Here is a 23,408-nt window from a genome sequence, read left to right as displayed (position 1 = left end):
GTGAATGATAAACTACACTTTTTATTCTACTTACAAAAGAAGTTAAAAGCGTGCACGTAAAATCAAAAGTCCATTGGACACCAAAGCACCTCACTGGACCTTGGATTCACCTATTCTGGCTTCATCTGGGGCATGGTGTTAGTGTATTTCCTGTTCCTTTAAATATCTAATTATTCAAATCCATAGAGAGGTACAAACTTATGTTTGACAAATTCTTACAACATTCCATAGATTCATTGTTGTATACATATACAGGTTAATATACATATTTTCCAACAATCCCCAAACTCACTTTAAAACTAAACATAAAAAATGAACACAAAAAACTAACAAGTCTGGATACTCCCCTAAAATCTATATTACACATTTCAGGGCTCCAATATAGTTTATATTAAATGTATTAATCTGATAACTGGACTAAGAATATGGATTTGACCCCCATATTTCCTCTAGTTCTCCTTCAGGTCTGGTCAAAGCTTAGGGACTCTTCTCTCTCCTTTTTTCCGTAACCTTACAGTATTACAGTGTATAGTTTCCCTTCAGGTCTGTGAGATTCACCAAGTCTGGATATAACCAACCTTCTAATGTTTATCCCTCAAAGACAATGGCCAATCCTCTGACTGTTCTGTGTCATTCTCCTTCAAATCCAAGTTCTGATGAATGAGGTGGTTTGGTGTCCGATGGACTTTTGATTTTACGTACATTCTTTAACTTCTTGTGAATAGAATAAAAAGTGTCTTCTATACTTCACACTGAAAGGTTTTGCACTATTTTTTTTGCCTGATTTCCTATTGGGACTCTCTGAACGAGCCTAGACATGGGAGAGAATTGGCCTCGGAGGTCGTGCCGGACTATTGGAAATGAAAAACGACTAAGAAGTAAATGGAATTTCCTTTGAGGTGGAATCCTTTTTCTCAATAAGACAAGAGTCTTAGGATTTGTTGCCTTGAAAAGAAACCCTTCAGCACCTGGTAGGAGTGAGCGCTGACACCAACCATTTACAGGCGGTCCCCTACTTAAGAACACTCGACTTACATACGACCCATAGTTACAAACGGACCTCTGGATGTTGGTAATTACTGTACTTTAGCCTTGGGCTACAATGATCAGCTGTAACAGTTATCACAGGTGTCTGTAATGAAGCTTTAATGTTAATCCTGATTCTTATGACAACCCAACATTTTTAAAAATCCAATTGTCACAGAGACCAAAAAAGTTCTGGCTGGGATTACAATGATAAAATATACAGTTCTGACTTACATACAAACTCAACTTAAGAACAAACCTACAGACCCTATCTTGTATGTAACCCGGGGACTGCCTGTATATTAGTCTTCAGATGTTCACCGGCCTCTGTGCACCAGAAGAACCTTTGTAAAGTCCTTTACTAATCACAACTTTTGTTTGTCTACTTTGTTCACACCATGAAGTTCATACACAAAGGGGCTTATTTACTAAGGGTCCCTCGGCCGCATTTCCGTTGGGTTTTCCAACGTATTTGGGATCACACAGGGACAGGGATTTAGAAGGGGATTGTGTCTCATCCGACAGAAATCGGGAGGCGGGCCATCAGACGATCCGACTGATTCGGACTGAGCGCAAGATTTAACTTTTAAATTGTGTCGCAAGCCCAAGCACTTACATGCACCAGGAGGAAGAAGGTGAACTCTGTTGGACCGGAGCGGGGAAGCGACACATGCAGGATATCGGGCGTACGATCTTAGTGAATCGCGGCACAGTGCAGGATCGTCGTTCAATGCACTTTCGGGATATCCTCCGGACCGGGTAAGTAAATGTGCCCCAAAATGTTAGCTGATTTTTAATCATGTAATTTTAGTATTTGCGTCGGAGCAATACACACAGCCTACTATGCGGATGTAGAACCCCTTTCACCTACAAGATAAGAACATTTTTTTCTTAAAGTAACTTGATATCAGATACTTCTCCTCTGCGTATCTAACCAACTATTGTGCTAAAATATGTGACCACTGAGTGGGAGGAGAAATATGAGTAGGGGTTAAAAATAGAAATAATAATAATAATAGTGATTGGAGAAGATGCAGGTGACATAATGCATTGTTTGGTCTTGGGGCTGTATATATAGGTCGCTGACAGGTGCTCAATACCTGCAGGTGAAGACGGCGGCTCGTATCTTCTGACTATATTCAGGTGAGTTCAGGCTGCAGGACACAAATCTCATCTAGTCACATCATCTGCTGAGGTTACTCTATAACTAACAGATCTCTACTACAGGTTCTCCCGAAATGTATCTAAGGTCTCTGTTATCTAAGGCTAAAGAGAAGTTGCCTCTATTTTTTATTGTGTAACTATTAGCTGTTTACACAACCTCCCAAAAAGTAAAAATACTCTGCACTCTTTGCCTAGAAATATTTGGGTCTTACAAAACACATTCACCTACCAACATAGTTGGGCAATACATGACAGATACATAAAATTCATAAAATTCATAAAATTAATCACAGATAATCCGGGGAGGCTGATCATTTCAATGTAGGGTAATGCAATTTTCATCAATATAGATGAGTACAGGTTGTGAATCTCAGGTGTTATAGGTAACAATATCACCCCCAATTTATGGGACTGAATTTGGGATTGGCCAGCAATGGCTTAATGACTTACAATGGCAGAGCATTGTACTGAGGAGACCCAACCAGGTCGATACAGTGCTGTCTACAGTTGGGAGTCTGTTCCTTCTGGAATAGATATACTGGTTTGGCTTAATCCCGCATCATGTTATTAGGCTTCTTGTAGGTCATACTTGATGTTAAGGGGGCTGCCTTTCAAGGTAGCAAAAGGAGGTATTGTTTTCCATGTAACACCTTGGAAAACTTATTTGCATTCTTCCCAGAATTCCCTAGTGGAGCATCCATGGCTTTAAGTCTCCACACACCTTTAAGGTGGCCTTAATTGGCATTGTCTCCTTAAGGAGAGCACCTACTGTCTGATCCAATGGCAGAGCATGTGAGACTGAAGAACATATGAATGACAGATCTTCATCCATAAATGTGCCCAAGAGAAAACTGGAACAGGCCACCAGGATCAGATGGCTTCCTGCAGGTAGTGATTATTATCAGTGAGGTTACAGTCTCGTGATGACATTGGTTGAATGAAATCCAAAAAAGGTTGGAATTTTTAGAACTTGCCTTCTTCACAGTTCTAAAGATTGAGCTCCTCAGCTTGACTAGTTAGATGTCGTCTTGTCTGTCATTGTTCCTTTCCGGTATAAGGTTGTCTCTTCTCGGCAGGATGGAGTCCATGGCGTGGGTTTTGCTGGTGGCCTTTGTAGCTGCATCTGTAAACGCCTCCTTTGACTCGGCACTGGATGACCACTGGAAATTATGGAAGTCTGCAAATGGCAAGAAATATAAACATGAGGTAAGAACATTTCAATTGTAGGTGAAGTTTACTTAGATGACAAGACAAGGAGAGACTGTTCCTAAAGTTTCTAATGACTTCTAATGGAAAGTCACATAATTGATCTCCTTACAGAACAGAAGTAAGATATACTACGATTATTTCAGGAGTTAAGCTTTAGCCTCTTCTTCTGAACTATCTGCTGTATACAGACTCCAGAACTACAATCAGATACACTGCTCCCTACTGGAGGAATAAGGAAAGAAATATAGGAAAAAGAAACATTTTTCTTTAACTCCCTTAAAGGAAATCTAGCACCAGGATGAAGGATTGTAAACCAAGCATGCTGACATACTGGTGTGTGTGCCCTCTGACAGGATCCACTCTTCTTTTAGCTTCCTATGCCCTTGTTTTTGTAAAAAAAAAGGCTTTAAAAATGATGCAAATGAGCCTGAGGGGCTCCCGGATCAATTAACATCCATGGAGCATGGAGCCCCTCAGGGATCATTTACATAATTCAAAGAAAAAAAACAGGGCATAAGAAGATAAAATAAGAGCAGATCCTGCAAGAGGGGGCACACACCAGGATGTTATTGTACTTGGTTTACAATCCTTCATCCTAGTGGTAGATCTTTTTTTTGCTCTCTGCACTTTTAAAGTCAGTTTAAAATTTTGTTTACGTTCACAGAACAATATGAGGGCTTGTTTTCATTTAATAATCCATGCAATGTACTGGAGGGCAGGAAAAAACATAACGAAGCCATATTTATATATGTGTTCTATGATAAAGAAGAAAAGGGGGTATTTGAACCATAGGGGTAGTGACTGCTCATAGATTACTCATAGATTTAGGAACTGTGACTGTGGTAATCTTCCTTCTAAAATCAGCTCTTAAATTTATACTAATGAGCCAGAAGTGCTATGGGGGTGTTACAAGAGTCCCTTCATGCTATAGCTTCACACTGCACTGTTGTAATCTCATACAATGGCAGGGGAGTAGTGCTCCTGCACAGTGTAACATCATGTAGATCACAGAGAGGGTCCTGCTTACACCCCTTAAATCCCTAGGCTCCTAAGCACAATTTTAAAAGTTGATTTTTAGAACGAAGGTAATAGATAACAAATATAAGGTGAGTAATTGTCCCTGGTTTATCATTCTTTATTTTGATGGTACATGATCAGAGATAAACAGGGGTGAACCTAAACTCTCTGCTGCCTGAGACGTGCTATAAAACAGCGCCCCCTCTGTTCTATCCAGTAGTAATATATCAGGTAATTTTTTTAGTAAGTGCCTCACACCCATGCTGAGATAAAACTGTTCTAGTTGCTCATGGAAACCAATCAAAGCTCAGCTTTAATTTTATAAACAGCTGTGGGAAAATGAAAGCTGAGCCCTGATTGGTTGCCATGGGCAACTAGAACAGTTCTGCTCTAAGAGACTTATGATAAATCTCCTCCTTAGGCTACATGCACACAATGTATGCCCGCCATACTGTAACACGGCGGGAATACATCGGCGCTGCAAAGAGGAGCAGCTCATCCCCGCCCCTCTCCATAGGAATATACAGCACACGGCGCCGTATAACGTAGAGAGATAGGACATGTCCTATCTTTCTACGGGCTACGGAGCGGTATGGTGCCCCACATGTGCTGCACCGTACCGCTCCCGTACGGTGGCGTGAGCCCATAGAAGTGTATGGGGGACGTATATCCCCCATACATGTGTGTGAATGTAGCCTTAGAGTCAGGTCCTGCCCTGTAACAGGTGAATGCCCCCGATTTTGCAGCAAATGATGCTGCTTGAGGCAAGAGGCTCCACTCACCTTATGCCTCTGGAGAAAATAAAATGTAAACATTCAATAAATATTTCAATATTAAATAAATATTTAAATTGCATCTTTTTGTACAGAATGAAGATCTGCAGAGGCGGGCAGTATGGGAAGATAACTTCAAGTTTGTCAATAAACATAACCTGGAATATGACCTGGGGCAGCAGTCGTACACCGTGGGCATGAATGACCTCGCAGATAAGGTAGGTGTCATGGGTGATAGAACAGATATATTTTCAGATCCTTTCCACAAATGTGAACACTTAAAGGGGTTTTCCACACTCCTATAGATATTTCATACAGATTATAACCACAAAAACATTGCCATACAGTGACAATAAAGTAGCCATTATTACCATATTGTACCACGATGCTGTGATGACATAATACAACTATACGGGGACTGAATATATGGCGATTGAGTAATTCTAATATACAGTGACTTGATACTTCCATCACCAAGCCACTATATAATGTCCCCTATACTGCACTGTATATCTCCTTACTATTAGTACATAATACCGTCTAAATAAAACCGTCACATAGACTAAATACCACATTGCATATACATTGACAAATGTGACAATACATCAAACGAGTATTTTTACCCAACCTTACATTACACATCAACAAAGTATTATAACTATTCAGTGAGTGTCCCCAACCATTATACCGTAATCTAAAAAAAATGGCACCATACATTGACTGAGTGATTTCATATGGGGAAAATTACCAATTAGGGAAATACCATCATACTTTTACTAAATAATACCATAAAACAATGAGTAAATAATACCACCATACAGTGATGAAACACTTCCATCAGACAGTGACGGAATAAAACAACCGTGGGAGGGACTGAAGACGAATCTTACGAAATAAAACCATCAAACCACTAAAGAAATGATCCCTCTATAGAGTGTTTAGTACATCCATAATACACATACAGTCACTGAATATTATCACCTTACACTGATGGAATAATACCGCCATATACTGATGATAGAATGGTACATATAGGGGCACATTTATTAAGGGTCCGCGGACCGCGATTCTATCGGGTTTCCCAAATATTTCTGAATCACACAGGGGATTGTGACGCACACGATCGGATAGTGACGCATCGGCGCCTGCTTGCATGCGACACAAATCGGGGGGCGTGGCCGCCGGACAACACGACTGATTCGAACAAACCGCGGAATTTACAATTCAAATTGTGTCGCAAGATCAGCACTCACATACACCGGGAAGAAGAAGGTGAACTCCGCCGGACCTGAGCGGGGAAGCGTCACATTGGTGCGCACAATGTAAGTGCATCGCAGCAGCTCCGAATCCTCGTCGGACATTCCGGATCAGCAGACGCAATGGGACTGGTAAGTAAATGTGCCCCATAGTGGTGCTGGACATCCTGGTGACTTTTATCTCCTTCCGTAGACCAGTGCGGAGGTCAGAGCTCAGCTCACCGGTGCAGTGCTACCTCCTACTCTGAAGGCCTCCCTCAGTGGCACATCCAAGACCAGCGGCAAATCCAAGACCAGTGGCACATCCAATACTCAGGCGACCAGCCTGCCAACCTCTGTGGACTGGAGACAAAAAGGATACGTCACAGAGGTCAAAGACCAGGTAAATTTGAAAAATTGAAAAATTTTTTTGAAAAAACATTTATGAAACCCCAAAACTTTGTAACACTTGGAGCTGGAATAAAGTCTTATATTTTGCCAGATTTTTATACAGTACTTATGCTTTATACTATGTTTTTTTTACTGTTTTAGTAAGCGTATGACCTTTTCATCCAGTTTCATTCACATTTTGTAGCCAAAAAGTGTTATTTTTGGCTATTTAGATTTTTCTTTTTTGTTACGTTAATCACAGTACGAGATAACTATTCATACATATTAATAGATTTTTGAAAACTTGGTTATCTAATATTTTTATTTATTATTATATTTATATGAGTCCTAAGGAAAGGGCTCTGATTTCTACATTTAAAAAAAATATATAAATTATTGTTTTATTAGCCCAACCCTTGTTATCTGTACGACTGAATTGCAGTGTATGGTGTTTTTACTTTGTATACATTGAAATCTGCTAGTGGAAGGCTTCAGCAGATAATAGTGGTCACAGAGTCTTGTAGACTTTAGAAGGCTTCAGACTTTCTAAAAGGGGTTGTCCAGGAATATTTTTATTATCCATGACTAGGTTGAGGTTGTAAACATAATTAACCTCTTATACTCACCTCCCTCGGCACTCCCGCTCAGCCACTACGCTGCCTGTCACTGCTGTTTGTATACCTATGCAAGGCCATTTTAGGTGCACAGATGTGGTTGTGTTTTTGAAAACTATGATATCTCATATTATACTTATGTTTATATGAGTTCTTTTTTTTTTTTTTTTTACAATTTTTTATATATTTTTTTTTTATTATTCTATTAGCCTAATCCCCAGTGGGCTTGAACATGCGATCTTCTGATCCCTTCTTACGTAAACTGTACTACTGAATTGCAGTACATGGTGTTTTTACTTTGTATCTATTGCAGTCTGCCTGTGGAAGGCTTCAACAGATAATAGTGGTCAGAAAATCTTGAAGCCATTAGAAGGGGTTGTCCAGGAATATTTTTTATATATGACTGGGGGGTTGCGGGCGGAGCGGTAAACATAACAAACCACTTATACAGGCACTCCATCGGGTTAGGTACAATGTTCTGTAGATTTGTTCTTAAGTTGAATTTGTATGTAAGTCCGAACTGTATATTTTACAATTGTAACTCCAGCCAAAATTTTTTTTGGTCTCTGTGACAATTGGATATTGAAGATGTTTGGTTATAATAAGAACAGGGATTAACAATAAAGCTTAATTGCAGATACCTGTGATAACTCTTGCAGCTGATCAAAGTACAGCAAATTACCAACATCCAGAGGTCCGTTTGTAACTAGGGGTCATCTGTAAGTTGGATGTTCTTAAGTATGGGGACCATTTGTATTCACCTCTTTCTGCACTTCAGTTCCGCCACTACTTTACGTGTATACTGTCTATGTGTATATACAGGCAGTAGTAGGTGCTCAGCTCTGGATATGAAGTCACCACCAGCCTCTGTATAGAGACCGGCAGTGACGTAATTCAACGGGTGAGTATAAGAGGTTTATTATGTTTATATAGAAAAAATGTATTCACGGACAATCCCTTTAAAATAGGAATAGCACCCCTGATTTTTGTAGAGGTTTTAGTTTTTATTGATACAATATTGTTTTGATCACATTTGACCACAGCATCTGAGAGGTTAATTGGTTGTGTGTTCCGTTCATCGTATCACCACCTTGTGTCATCTTCATGGAAATCTCTTTACATTTTTGCACCAGGGTTCCTGCGGTTCCTGCTGGGCGTTCAGTGCCGTTGGTGCCTTGGAGGGGCAGATGAAGTTGAAGACTGGAAATATGGTTTCCCTCAGTCCCCAAAATCTTGTAGACTGTTCTTCTAGTTATGGAAATAACGGATGTAATGGAGGATTCATGACCCAGGCCTTCCAGTATGTCATAAATAACAATGGTATCAATTCGGACGCCTCATATCCTTATCATGCCACGGTAAGTAGACACCACCAAAACCCCAATATTAAGATGTCATTCTCAAATAATTTTGGAAATCCCTCCTAGATTATAATTGTAATAGATTACCATGAGGGATTGTGGTTGAAGTATTTCCTGAATGCAGTACACAACACTATTATACAGTAAAAATACAATTTCAATTATTTTCAACTCTCCTTCAGGAAGGACAATGCAGTTATAATGTATCCGCCAAAGCAGCCACATGTATATCATACGCATGGGTGTCTCCAGCAACTGAAGACGGCCTGAAGCAAGCCGTAGCCACGATCGGTCCAATCGCTGTGGCCATAGATGCCGGACATCAAGGATTCTATCTATATAAAAGTGGTAAGGGGGTGCTGCATAAATTGGCCATAATTATAGGGGATCTCCGTACAAAACATGTATTAATGTCATTATGTACACAGTGACTGCACCAACAGCAGAATAGTGAGTGCAGCTCTGGAGTATAATACAGGATGTAACTCAGGATCAGTACAGGATAAGTAATGTCATGTATGTACACAGTGACTGCACCACCAGCAGAATAGTGAGTGCAGCTCTGGAGTATAATACAGGATGTAACTCAGGATCAGTACAGGATAAGTAATGTCATGTATGTACACAGTGACTGCACCAGCAGAATAGTGAGTGCAGCTCTGGAGTATAATACAGGATGTAACTCAGGATCAGTACAGGATAAGTAATGTCATGTATGTACACAGTGACTGCACCAGCAGCAGAATAGTGAGTGTAGCTCTGTGGTATAATACAGGATGTAACTCAGGATCAGTACAGGATAAGTAATGTCATGTATGTACACAGTGTAAGAAAATCTTGGACTCCAGTCACACTGTATAGGTTGCAGGGAGTTTTTTATTGATACAAACTATTATACGTGACGTTTCGGTCAACAATAGACCTTTATCAAACTCAGTCTGTAAAGTGGAATCAGTAAAGGGAGGTATGCTTGTAGCAATGTAGCGCTGCCCAGAAGGAATAGTGGTCTGTGCCGCTTAGTAGAGTGTGGCGCTCTGAAGGATTGGGTTATACTATCACACATGTGCAGATTACTAATGACCTGTATTGTACACTGTGTCCTCTGCAGGTGTTTATTCTGATTCGACTTGCACTCAGAATATAAACCATGGAGTCCTTGCTGTAGGATATGGAACCCTCAACGGGAAAGACTATTGGATTGTAAAAAACAGGTGAGGTCTGGGCTGCTTTAGTATATGCCCATCCACATCCCTGGTGGCTGGTGTATGTATATGGATGTGGTTGTCTGTAAAGCGCTACAGAACCTTATGGCGCTATATAGATAAAGATTATTATTATTATTTTGGATACACACAATAGGCCTGATAAAAATATATGGTCTAATGAGAAATGTTAGTGTTGTCCAGAGCAACCAATCATATTTCACCTTATTTTATTACATAACAAGAAATAGAAGAATTGATCAGAATCCACTGTTCCAGGTCGGGTTTTGATAGATCTGCCGTTTACCTTTATCTGGGAGGTGGTTTTGGCAGAGAGTTTCCTGTTGGAAAACCTGCACCGTAATTCACCATATCCTAACTGCACAGAACATACGAGTCCACTACTTAAGTGCTGTGTTGGACACGACCACCAAAGCATCAACAAATCCTCCGGTGGGCCCGGGCTTGAGCCCCACACTGCAGCCAGGGATCAAGGAAAGATAACCTCATTTGGTGTCTACTAAGGTCTATTTACTACACCTAGGTTGATGAGCTCCAGAATAATTTTATTTGATGGGTCAGAAACTATTAGCGTCATGCTGTGAGAGGGGAAGAAGGGGGTGCAGGGCATGTAAGAGTCTGCTCATTGGCAACCAACAGTGATTTATTGTATTTTGGCACTTGCTACCCGGATCCTTAAAGTGTAATTGTAAAGTTATAATCTCTCTCACTAGAGGTAAAATGGATGAAGACTCATGTCTGTCAGTCTATGCCCTCAAGCTGAGGCAAGTTAATGCCCCAAGTCCCATGATGCATTGTGTTCACTCTCAAAGTAATTTAGCATTAATTCCATTTAATTTCCCACAAGTAAATCCAGTAAACATACAGGATGTATATGGTGACCACCATGGCAGCTTCCATCACATGGAGAAGCAGGGAACAAGTAATAAGTAGAATAAATCATAAGTGAACCATTTATATACAGTCTATATCCTGTAGTGTGTGAGCACTAAAGGTTAATAGCTTATCTGCACATCTGAAAGTGCCGACTGCAAGGTGAGGGAGTGGAGCAGCATGAGGTGCAGAAACAGAGAGAGAAAGTTCTGCAGAGTCACAGACTGGGATGGAGGGACTGATAGGGAACTGGGGAAATCTTCACTATTCTGTGCAGGAGACAGCTGTATCGACAGTCCTAAACACATCCAGATCTGCTACAAACACAGAGAGCTGTGTCACATGACCTACTCCCCTGTGAGCAGGGAGCAGCAACTTCCCCCCTCCCATGAAACCGACCGAAAAACAAAGTATAAACAAAGTACGGATTCACAAGGCTTGTCAGCACTAGGAGAGGAAGCAGCTACTGCAGCAATGAGGTAATCTGAGGGGGGTAGCAAAGATGCTACTGGATATAGGTAACAAAGATAATAGGAAAAGTTGTTTTATATCCCAAGGATTTTTGTTGGAAAAAAAACATTTACAATTACTCTTTAAATAACCTAAGTGTCCACTTTCTGTTTTCTTTTTCTAGCTGGGGTCTGAGCTGGGGAGATAAAGGCTATATCCTCATGGCAAGAAACAAGGGAAATATGTGCGCCATTGCAAGTTATGCCTGCTACCCCAAAATGTAGCCACAAGGATGTACAGTATCTGGTGAGGTGCAGGGATTTTATGAAGAGCAGCAGTGCGACATACCAAAGCTGGACCTATATCAATATGAAAATATATAACAATATATAACATTTGCCAATTACTCCAAAAAAAATTTATTATCCTGTTTAAAAAATAAAAATGTTGCTTTTATGTTAAATTTGTCTGTTTGTGTGTAAAAAAATGCCCCAAAATGTGAAAAATTCTGAAAATTCCACACAATATTTTGCCTGTTCTTTACAATCCAGTATTTGTCTTTCTTCTGCACCCCACACCCACCGGCGAGGACAGCGTGGTCTTCTACCACACCTGCAATTTGCATCATGGTATATGCCTAGTACAATAGTGAATGATGAATTAAAAAAAAATTACAATTTATCCAAAATCACTGAGCAGCTTAGGCTGTAGGGGGCACTAGATCTTTAACTGTAGAACTCCTACCTTGTTACCTATTGGAGGAACTAGGGAGAGAAGACCTTCTTCTTTATCAGTGTCGAGATCAGGAAGGCTCAGAAAGGAGACCTGTCGAGTCACACTTGAACATCCTCTGAAGCCTGAGTAATTTTTCGCTGCCACCATTCAGCATATATCAGGCTGACAAGAAACTTCGTATAGATTATGCCCAACCACAATATTACACTCAGTAATAAATCACTTACAACACAGTGATAAATCGTTACAACACCAGAAGGCTCATATAAAATTTAAGTTTAATATCAAAAAGGACAGTGCTTACAAACAAAAAGGGCTTATCTTACAAAAGGGTGACAATTTAACAGACAAATAGATACAATGCAAAAATAACAGTTAAATAAAATAAAAGGGCTGAAAACAGTACTTGGGACCCCCAAAGAATGACTATTTCTGAAAACTTCCAGCCATGATAGGATGATTCTATCATCCCCCATCCCCCCTGCCTGTGAAGACATAAAGGAGGCTTAGAATATGATCATTTCCTTTTATGACGTAGTATGTGTAACATACCTATGTGCCTCTTCGTATGCTGATATCTTGCCTTGTGGGCATCCTATAAACTTGGTGGATGGAATTATTAGGGAAAGGTATGTGGCCGAAATATTAATTATGCCAAATATTTCTTTGACGTGTATAGCAAGGGGGGTTTTTCTAGCTGTGACCTAAGAGATAGAGGCCATGACCTCTTGCTGACCTCGTTAACGGATGTAGAGAGAATCTCATCCAGACGCCATTAATTTTATGAAAGGATCCCTGGTTTTGGAATAGACTGGTTTTATTGCCCAAGCATTATGGTCCGGAATGGAGAAATGTCAGAGGGGAGGGGTGCCGACAACTCTTGATCATTTTGATATACCTAATTTTTCATCACAATCAGGAAGACCTATTTTGCATAATTGTTTTCCCCAGGAATCATTGCTCTAAAGATTTCCCATTAATGGGATTACCATCTATGACCTACTATCAAACCAAAAAAACCAGGGACACTTACTCATATCTCAACTTGTGATGCCAGAGCACATAGGGGCTCTGGTAATACCCCCCAGAGCAGTTCTGGTCTTCAGCTTCATTAGCATAATTCAAAAAGTTGATTTTAGAAGGAAGGAGGCCATGGATAACTAATATAAGATGATTTTACTAGTCAAGGTGCTTGGTTCTATGAGTGTCCCTTTTTTATCACGATGGATTTTGATGCTAGATTTCCTTTAAAGGGTCATACCTTTACTGTAAAACTGGAAGGTAGAGAGGATGTCATCAATGTAACAGACACAGGTCCTACACTGCCTTCTTCAGGGCCTTCTTCTTGCTTCCTACTTGCACTTCTTTGTCAGATTTACATTTTGCTGCTCGGTCTGTGGTGGTATAATTACAGGTCTCATCCTACGAGACAGAATATTCATAGAGGTGCAAAATGTCAACTCGTTAGCCAACGTACCAACATAGTGGTCATATAATAAAAGGGGTCACATGCCTCTCATCTTTTAAATTGCTTCGGAAAATTGAATTCAAGCTCTGATTAGTTGCTAAATGAGGTCCTCTGTGAGAACAAGGCCCAAGACCTTCAGGTTTTGCACAGGTTTCTGCGCATCTGCCTGAGATTTCTACCATTGATCTTGTGGTAAAACATGTAAATGTGACAAATGTGAACATAACCTACAATATCCAAAGGGTGATAATAGATATTATACAAGTAATCCATCATTATAGGAAATCTACCTGAAAAAAATATGTCATGAACCCAGGGCTGCAGGAGTGGGATCCGGCCAGTTCACTGGGTGAAAGTGTCACTTATCCCCTGCGCAGTGGCTCCGGGATCAAGGTTCATGGAGAGGAACAAGGTAAGTATGTTTGGCTACTGTGGGGCATCACTATTACTACTAGCTGCATTTTTGTGGCTACTTTGGGTATCATTGTGACTTCTGGCTACTGGGGGAATCATTGTGACTTCTGGCTACTGGGGACACAACTGTGACTATTGGCAGCATCACTTTTGTGGCCACAGTGAACACCACTGTGTCTGATGGCTAGTGGGGGAATCACTGGGGCACATTTACTAAGAACAGTGCAGTGTGTACTATGTGCATTTGCCTGGGTATAATGCAGGGGTGGCAGATTCAGGACTTTTTTCTCCCGTTCTACATGAATTTGGCGCCCCCTACACTGCCCTCTGTATTCTTTTTTGGTGCACCTTTAACATGTCGCTTGCAACACACTTCTCTCAGACATTCCATGTCTGGTACGCGGTCTGACTGAGCAGAAATTTGTGTCACATAAAGACTAGTGCAGCTCTGCCACAAAAGGGTCATGTTCGCCAGAAAACTGGCACACGGCCCTTAGTTAATGTGCCCCACTGCCCTACTGTGTCTAACGGCTACTGGGGACATAACTGTGACTACTGGCGGCATCACTGCAACTACAGGCTGCTGTGGGGCATCCCTGTCACTACTGGCTACTGGTTGCATTATTGTGGCTACTGGGGATATCACTGTGACTACTGGCTACTGGGGGCAGGTACTGTGACTATTGGCTACTGCAGGGCAGAAGGTCAGAATAAAATTTTACTAGAATTTGCCATAAATGTCCAATTGATGGTGTTTTCCACCTCTGGGACCCTCAACTACTTTGAGAATGAGGGTTCCCCAGCCCCTTTCCTGACATTGCTGTAAAAGTTCCAAAAATATTACCAAAAAAGTCAATAGTGCCAAATTTGGTGAAGAATATCATGGACTCTTGAAAGAAGTTGAGTGTTAAGAAAATCCACCATGACCTTAAGCCCAAGAACCTGGAGTAAACCTGCGGATGTGAAGTAAGGCAGAAGCATTTTGGGTGTAATGAAATCTTATCTCCTATATATTGTCTATGTTTTTCCGTGGTGTATAGTTTGTACCCAAGAAGGTGTTTAGTTTCATGTTACCTGACACTATTTAGAAACTACTGACAACTCTATAGGCCATGAAAATCCATTCAGATGTGTCTTTGTTAAACCTGTCTTTGTGAAAATACCCTTTATGTTGTTTCTATTGGGCAATTTGGGTAAAGTAAAAAATAGCAATTACCCAGATTAAATACAGAACTGTACAGCTTTCCCGTAGAGTCCTGTTTTTCCCAGTACAATCCTGCTCTCTTACAAACACCTTGATCGAAACTTTACCTCTGAAGGACTTCACTCCCCCACGTATACCCAAGTACCAGTTCATATATATATATATATATATATATATATATATATATATATGTATATATATATGAAATAATTAATAATAATAATTCTTTATTTATATAGCGCACACAGATTACGCAGCGTTGCACAAAGCTTGTCAAATTGTTCCCTGTCCCCATGGGGCTCACAATGTAAACAACCTAACAGTATGTTTTTGGAGTGTGAGAAGAAACCGGAGGACCCGGAGGAAACCCACGTAAACTCCTTGCAGATTTTGACCTGGGTGGGATTCTGCAAGGCAGAAGTGCTACTCACTCAGCCACCGTGCCGCCCATATATATATATATATATATATATATATATATATACACCATATTTTTTGGAATATTAGACGCACTTTTTAACTTTTTAGCTGCATCATATCTCCCAGAGAGGAGAGCCTCCGCACTGCTCTCCCCTCTCCCGGGTGTACTACAGGACCAGTGGTGATGTCAGAATCATGTGACTGATCACATGCTTCTTACATCACCACATGAGAATGGGGACATGCTGCGCTGGGACAGGGTAAGAAGAAGGGGAAGAGGGAAATAGGGCAAGGGGGGAAGTATGTGTGTGTGTGTGTGTGGGGGGGGGTTCTTAGTGTATAGCTGAGCTGTGTGTGTAACTGTATGGATGATGCAGAGCTGTGTGTGTAACCGTATGGATTGAGTAGATCTGTGTGTGCTGTGCTTTAGCGCGACCAACAGGAAGCCTAAATCTGGGGTGCGTCCTATAGTAAGAAGTGTCTTATAGTCTGAAAAATACGGTTTCTATTTCAGAGATATTATACAACTTTATCATTAATTCAGTTGTGATACACCAACCAGCTGATTCAGTCCGGCCAGTTTTAGTTGTTAAAGGTTTGGGGAATCAAGTCCTGTTCCGGAGACAGTCACCTACCCAACTTGGACCAGTCACTTCCAGTTGGGGTTTGTGCCAACCCCAATCCCTTTTAGACCTATGCAAACCAAACTTGACAGAATTATTACTGAAATTTAGGAAAGTCCTGGCAAATTGGTAACTACAAAAATACACTATTTTGCTGATTACTAATGACCTCTATTATACACTGTGTCCTCTGCAGGTGTCTATGAGGATCCATCTTGTACTCAGAATGTAAACCATGGAGACCTCGCTGTAGGATATGCATCCCACAACAGGAAAGACTATTGGATTGTAAAAATACAGGTGAGGTCTGGGCTGTCTTAGTTAGAACGAGATGCACTACATATACAAGATAGCAAAATTCCTCAGTGCCAAGTATTCATCACCTACATCATTGGTCACATCCTTACTAGCTGCTATATGTTTGGGGGAGTTGATGTGGATGTTGATCTTGATGTGCACAATTGGCCCAATAAAAAGTAATTAGTCTAATCAAAAATTTCAGTGTTGTGCACTGGAGCCAATCATATTTCACTGTTATTCTGTATTGGAAATACAAGAACTGGTCTGATTGGCTGTTTTGGGTGTCAAGACAATTCTATATATAAGAGGTAAAATAATTTTCCTGAACAACTTTCGACTTTGGGCTGAAGTTTAAAATGGTCTACTTATAGGTAGTCGGATCACACAATGGAATTTGACAAGCCTTACATGTTCAGAAATTACAGTGTCTGTATGCAGTGTCCACTTGCCCACCAAAGCATCAGAGAATCCTCTGGTGGTCCCTGGCTAGGACCCCATGTTGGATCCCAGATGATCAGGATAAGTTTACCTCATTTGGAGACTAAGGTTGACCTATGTTGATGGACGATGGTTCCTCAGAATAATTTGATCTGTTGGCCCTAAGGACTTCATTCTAACACATATCTGAGAGTCATGCTGTGAGAGGGGAAGAAGGAGATGCTGGACCAGTTACAGTCCATTGCTTAAGAACCAAATGATCAATATTAGTTGAGTTGTCCATATCATTTAACACCTGAATCTTTAAATAACCCAAATATTCATCTTCTTCTTCCTTTTTTTTAGCTGGGGCCTGAGCTGGATAGATAAAGGCTATATCCTCATGGCAAGAAACAAGGCAAATATGCGCAGCATCGCAGGTTATAGCTGCTACCCCAAAATGTAGCCACAAGGATTAACTGTATGTGGTGAGGTGCGGGGGTCTGTGAGGAGATGCCGTGGGACCCACTTAGGCTGAACCTATATAACCTAAATACATTTAAAAAATATAACATGATTGCCAATTACTTCAACACAGATCAATGTTTTTGGATTTTTTAAAATAAATATCTTATTATTTTCATTATTTTTACATTTAATTGTGATGTTTGTGCGTAATATATGTCCTACCACACAGCCCCGGCATCTACGAGTTGCAACACATTTTTAATACCCTGCCTAGAAACACCCCGTTTATTTAGCATGGTATAAGCCCCGCCTCTGGAGGACTAGTACAAAATGTGGAGTTATCATATAATATATTTATCTGCTTCTAAATGTCTTAGGTCCTCTGAAGTCCACCTTCACCCAATATGCAAAGGAAAAAGCTAAAATATTCTCCAATCGCATAATGCTCTATAACATTTCACAAAATCGCACAGTGGTTCTACTGGTTTCTAGTGTCTGTGGTCTATAACTTTCCCTTAAATTTGTACTAAAAATCTCTCATATTGTGAGGGTAGCCCAGCCAGTAGTGTATTATAAGATAAGTGGTTTGGCCAGAAACTAAGCCTTCGAAGGGGCCCGTGGCCACCCAAATCACCCACCAAATTATATACTGAGAAGGACCTTCACCCATGAATTCCTTGAACATCTGAATACACATGTACACAAGAGCCATTTCAGGACCTTTGAAGGTCCTCTAATGGTCCTGAAACCTCAGATTGAAAGCAACAGAAAGGACGCAGCCTCCATTCGTAGATGATTCTAGTACCATACGTAGGAAGTAATGTCCGGCTTTTAGGGGCCATAATATTCATAGAGCCCAGAGGATTTGAATACAATGGGGGTCATTTACTAAGGGCCCGATTCGCGTTTTCCCGACGTGTTACCCGAATATTTCCGATTTGCGCCGATTGTACCTGAATTGCCCCGGGATTTTGGCGCACGCGATCGGAATGTGGCGCATCAGCGCTGGCATGCACGCAACGGAAATGGGGGGCGTGGCTGAACGAAAACCTGACATATTCGGAAAAACCGCCGCATTTAAAAACCGAAAATGTGTCGCTTGGGAAGTGCTTACCTTCACCTGGTCCAGCTCGGTGTATTCCGGCGCATTCAGATGATTTTCAGCGCAGCAGCGCCACCTGGTGGACGGCGGAGGAACTACCTTCATAAATCCCGTCCGGACCCGGATCCTGTTCAGAGAACGCTCCGCTGGATCGCGAATGGGCCGGGTAAGTAAATCTGCCCCAATGTGATAACTAGGAAGCTAGAGCACTGGTGTCTTAATATATAATTGAAAATGCAGCCTACTTGATGTATGTGACCCCTTTGAAGGCATTTGGGGTCTCAAAGATGGGCTTGGAATGGCTACTTTTATAATTTTATGAATAGTATCCCAATATTTTCAAAAAGTTACAGGCTGGTTACAATAATAGTAGGGAGCACTTTAACTTCAATGCCTAATTGTAGTAAATCAGTATACATGACCATTCCATGTGATATACAAACTTGAGCACTAGCTAGGATTTCTACAACCTTCATAAGATACAACATGACCAGGTACCCCTAGAAGACCCTCGGCAATCACCAATGGAGAAGTCCCAGAGAATTTGGGAGGTCTGGGAGCACTAAACCACATCAAATGTGGTAGATGCCCCGCCCCCAACTTGGAAGAACATAGTGAGAATCTGCATAAATGTCACATCAGGAGATATCAAAGTTCTTTAAAAAAAAAGTTTATTGCACAGTAAAAAAAAAAAAAATAACAACAATCACATTTTAAATTGCAAAAGAATATTCCAAAAATGTCATGAGGAAAAATAGATTTCAAATCTAAGAGTACCAGACTGTAACCATAGATTAGAACAGGTATAAAAATGTTATCTCATCACTTCAGGTTGTTAGTGTTTGATCTGGAGTGTTTTTGTGCTATTCTTATGTTCTTACATCTTGTACGACACAAGATATGGAGGTGTCACCCCGAAAGTAGATCCAGCTCTCATTATCTAATGGGGTTTGTGGTCCTATTTCAGTCGCTATGGGGCCCACAGTGTGAGGGGGCCTTGGCATCTGGGGTATTGGGTGTATACTGTATGTGTGTGTTGTGTGTATATTATGTGTGTGCATATTCTATATGTCTGTACAGGCAGTCCCCGGGTTACATACAAGATAGGGTCTGTAGGTTTGTTCTTAAGTTGAATTTGTATGTAAGTCGGAACTGTATATTTTATCATTGTAACCCCAGCCAGAACTTTTTTGGTCTCTGTGACAATTGAATTTTAAAAATGTTGGGTTGTCATAAGAATCAGGATTAACACTAAAGCTTCATTACAGACACCTGTGATAACTGTTATAGCTGATCATTGTAGCCTAGGACTAAAGTACAGTAAATTACCAAAATCCAGAGGTCCGTTTGTAACTAGGGGTCGTATGTAAGTCGAGTGTTCTTAAGTGGGGGACCGCCTGTATATGGTGTATTTTCTCTATGTGTGTGTGTATATGTGATGTGTAGATTCTGCATGGGTGTATGTTGTATGTATATGTGGTGTGTGTATATTGTATGCATGTTTATGCAATATGTTTGTATATGCTGTATGTCTCTATACCGTGTATATACAGTGGCACCTCTAGTGGCACCTTAGTATATATATATATGGGCATGTTGAACTACATCTACCATCCCTACAGCATCTAGTGTTGGGAAAGTGGAGAAATCCCCATACACTGGTGCTGAGGAAATAAACCAGTTAGTAAGAGAGATATCTTGTATGTATGGTCAGCTTCACCTGACTCCACCCAATGATTTAAGAATACACGAGTATGGCAGTGATTAGTTCCTGTGGACTTCTCAAGCTCAAAGTTTAGTCAGGTCTATGCTACAAGAACAAGGAGATATCACTCAAACTAAACAGTAGAAGGCAATTGAATTGTTGTCAGACCACACCACAATTTGGAATCTCAAAGGACCACTGAAGGTACAATTGACCACCCAAGGCTAGGGTGACCACTGAAGCCACTAATGACCACTCAAGGCACGAGTGACCATTGAATGCACAATTGTCCACCCAAGGCTAGGGTGACCACTGAAGCCACTAATGACCACTCAAGGCACGAGTGACCACTGAAGCCACTAATGACCACTCAAGGCACGAGTGACCACTGAAGCCACTAATGATCACTCAAGGCATGATTAACTACTCAATACACTATGTACACAAAAGTTTTGATTCTAGACAAGATGAGAAAGGAAACATGTAGGTGCACAATGCTCTCAATGAGATTTGTAAACTCTGCACAGGGCTTATACTAGAGGAGCCACATGATGGATCATGAGTCCAGTGTATGCTTCATCTGCTCCAGTACAGGTCACATGAGTGGATAGCTGGCGAGGTTGGCGATGCCGCAGGCATTCCCTCTATCCCTGGCCATTAAGATGTAGCCTTTGTCGCCCCAGGTGTCACTCCAGCTGGAAAGAAAATACACAGATAATATCAGATAATGTGTGAGAGTGTTTCTAGGGGAGATTTATAAAGAAGAGTCTGAAAGCACAACTGTTCTAGTTGCTAATGGCAACCAATCAGAGCTAAGCTTTAGTTGTATAAACAGGAGTGGGAAAATGAAAGCTGAAAGTTAATTGGTTGCCTTGGGCAACTAGAACAGTTCTGCTCTCAGACTCTGATAAATCTCCCCCTTTGTGTCTAAAACTTAGAGGGGTCTTCCAGCATATTTAATACGTCTGAAAAGTCATCAATATCAGATTGGTACTGGTCCAACACTTGTAACCCCCAGCGATCAGCTGATTATTCTTGCTCCAGTGGCAGCCGAAATTAACACACAGATTTGAGTTGCAGTAACAATTGTGATCAATGGGGATATCATCGGTGGGGATTGGTGAAAAAACATCTACTACCAAGAGGTTTTATATAATGGCATGAGTAGCTTGCAGCTCTTCTGCAGCATATCCCAGCATGCTTTACTTTACCTGTTCTTGACAATCCAGTGCTTGTCTTTCTTCTGCACCCCATACCCCACGACAAGGACGGCGTGGTTAATGTCTTCTGCATTGCAATTTGCATCAAAGTATACGCCTAGAACAAAGAAAAATAATATATTATAAGTGGTTTTATAACATATCCAGAACTACTGAGCAGCTGAGCCTGTAGGGGGCGCTAGAGCTGGAGGACTCCTACATTGATCTCTATAGGGGGCACTAGAGAGATAAACTTTAGGAAGGCATATCTTTCTTAATTTCTCAGGAATCATTACCCTAAACATTTCCTATTATTGGGATTGTCATCTGTGAGATTTAAAGGGATCCTACCTTTACTGTAAAACTGGAAAGTAGAGAGGGTGGCATCGATGCCCACGGACACGGGTCCCACAGTGCCCACTGCCTTCTTCAGGGCCTTCTCGCTTCCTACTTTAACTTCTTTGTAGGATTTACATTTGGCTGCTCTTCCGGCGGCTGTATAATTACAGACCTGGTCCTATAAGACAGAATACGCATAGATTTGCAAAATGTCACTAGTAGGCCACCGTATCAACATGGTGGTCATATAATAAAAGGGCTTGCATGTCAGTCAAGCATCATATCTCGCAGTACTTGGGTGAGGAGCGTTCAGCTTGCCTCCTGCCTCAGTTTCTAACCCAAAATACTGTAGGTCACAGCCATCATTTATCAAAATTTGTCTTTAATACCGACAGCAACCAATCACAGCTCATCTCTCACGTTTTCAACTTTAAAAATAAAAATATATTCAAGCTCTGATTGGTTGCTAAATGAGGCCCAAGGCCTTCAGGTTTGACTGAGATTTCTACTGTTGATATGTGCTAAAACATGTAAACCTGACAAGTGTGAACATGACCTACAATGTCCCAAGGACAATAATGGATGTCACACAAGTAATTCATCATCATGGGAAATCTAGCAGAATGCACAATATCATGAACCTGTTCAAGCAGAAAATACAGAGGAAGTGAAAATAGTAATGAGCGGGGGATATGAGAGGAAAGCAAGAAAGAGTACGGAAAATGAAACTCTAATGATATTAAATATTTAAGCTGACATGTAATGTCAGGCAAAACCCCAGTGTTTTTCTTTTTTTTGCTTATGTTACATGAGTGATCCTGGGTAATATTCTGTATTCTGTGAAGTATAATACAGGATGTAACTCCGGATCAGTACAGGATAAGTAATGTCATGTATGTACACAGTGACTGCACCAGCAGCAGAATAGTGAGTGCAGCTCTGGGGTATAATACAGGATGTAACTCAGGATCAGTACAGGATAAGTAATGTCATGTATGTACACAGTGACTGCACCAGCAGCAGAATAGTTAGTGCAGCTCTGTGGTATAATACAGGATGTAACTCAGAATCAGTACAGGAGAAGTAATGTCATGTATGTACACAGTGACTGCACCAGCAGAATAGTGAGTGCAGCTCTGGAGTATAATACAGGATGTAACTCAGGATCAGTACAGGATAAGTAATGTCATGTATGTACACAGTGACTGCACCAGCAGCAGAATAGTGAGTACAGCTCTGGGGTATAATACAGGATGTAACTCAGGATCAGTACAGGATAAGTAATGTCATGTATGTACACAGTGACTGCACCAGCAGAATAGTGAGTGCAGCTCTGGAGTATAATACAGGATGTAACTCAGGATCAGTAGAGGATAAGTAATGTCATGTATGTACACAGTGACTGCACCAGCAGCAGAATAGTGAGTGCAGCTCTGGAGTATAATACAGGATGTCACTCAGGATCAGTACAGGAGAAGTAATGTCATGTATGTACACAGTGACTGCACCAGCAGAATAGTGAGTGCAGCTCTGGAGTATAATACAGGATATAACTCAGGATCAGTAGAGGATAAGTAATGTCATGTATGTACACAGTGACTGCACCAGCAGCAGAATAGTTAGTGCAGCTCTGGAGTATAATACAGGATATAACACAGTGACTGCTCTAGCTCAGCATA

At 41.0% G+C, this 23,408-nt stretch overlaps 3 protein-coding genes across 5 annotated transcripts in view; 1 reads left to right on the top strand and 2 right to left on the bottom strand.

Annotated features, from left to right (window-relative positions):
* Positions 1 to 2,081: 2,081 nt before the first annotated feature.
* On the top strand, positions 2,082 to 11,798 carry LOC140069410 (cathepsin S-like). 2 transcript variants are annotated; one of them, XM_072115089.1, is made up of 8 exons: positions 2,082 to 2,169; positions 3,267 to 3,396; positions 5,285 to 5,407; positions 6,639 to 6,827; positions 8,562 to 8,786; positions 8,972 to 9,137; positions 9,898 to 10,000; positions 11,520 to 11,798. In XM_072115089.1, the coding sequence occupies exons 2-8, from the start codon at positions 3,268 to 3,270 to the stop codon at positions 11,617 to 11,619; spliced, it is 1,035 nt and encodes a 344-aa protein (XP_071971190.1). In that variant the 5' UTR covers positions 2,082 to 2,169; position 3,267; the 3' UTR covers positions 11,620 to 11,798. The 2 variants fall into 2 exon arrangements, with proteins under 2 accessions (XP_071971190.1, XP_071971191.1); XM_072115090.1 differs by having other exon boundaries at positions 2,147 to 2,169; positions 3,249 to 3,396.
* Positions 11,799 to 19,921: 8,123 nt separating this feature from the next.
* Positions 19,922 to 23,408, bottom strand: part of LOC140069408 (cathepsin K-like) — a 69,770-nt gene continuing 66,283 nt past the window's right edge. The window contains exon 9 of the transcript XR_011848788.1: positions 19,922 to 20,057. The gene's annotated coding sequence lies outside the window, so the exon portion shown is untranslated. The remainder of the gene's footprint in view (positions 20,058 to 23,408) is intronic.
* Positions 20,056 to 23,408, bottom strand: part of LOC140069409 (cathepsin K-like) — a 35,879-nt gene continuing 32,526 nt past the window's right edge. For both annotated transcript variants that reach the window (XM_072115087.1, XM_072115088.1), the window contains exons 6-8: positions 21,742 to 21,907; positions 21,403 to 21,508; positions 20,056 to 20,886 (exon numbers count right to left, since the gene is read on the bottom strand). In XM_072115087.1, coding sequence (XP_071971188.1) covers positions 20,787 to 20,886; positions 21,403 to 21,508; positions 21,742 to 21,907 — 372 coding nt within the window. In that variant the 3' untranslated portion in view covers positions 20,056 to 20,786. The remainder of the gene's footprint in view (positions 20,887 to 21,402; positions 21,509 to 21,741; positions 21,908 to 23,408) is intronic.

This window comes from Engystomops pustulosus, chromosome 7, assembly GCF_040894005.1.
Source record: "Engystomops pustulosus chromosome 7, aEngPut4.maternal, whole genome shotgun sequence".
NCBI classification, from domain to species: Eukaryota; Metazoa; Chordata; class Amphibia; order Anura; family Leptodactylidae; genus Engystomops; species Engystomops pustulosus.
This window is presented reverse-complemented; position numbering and strand designations above follow the sequence as displayed.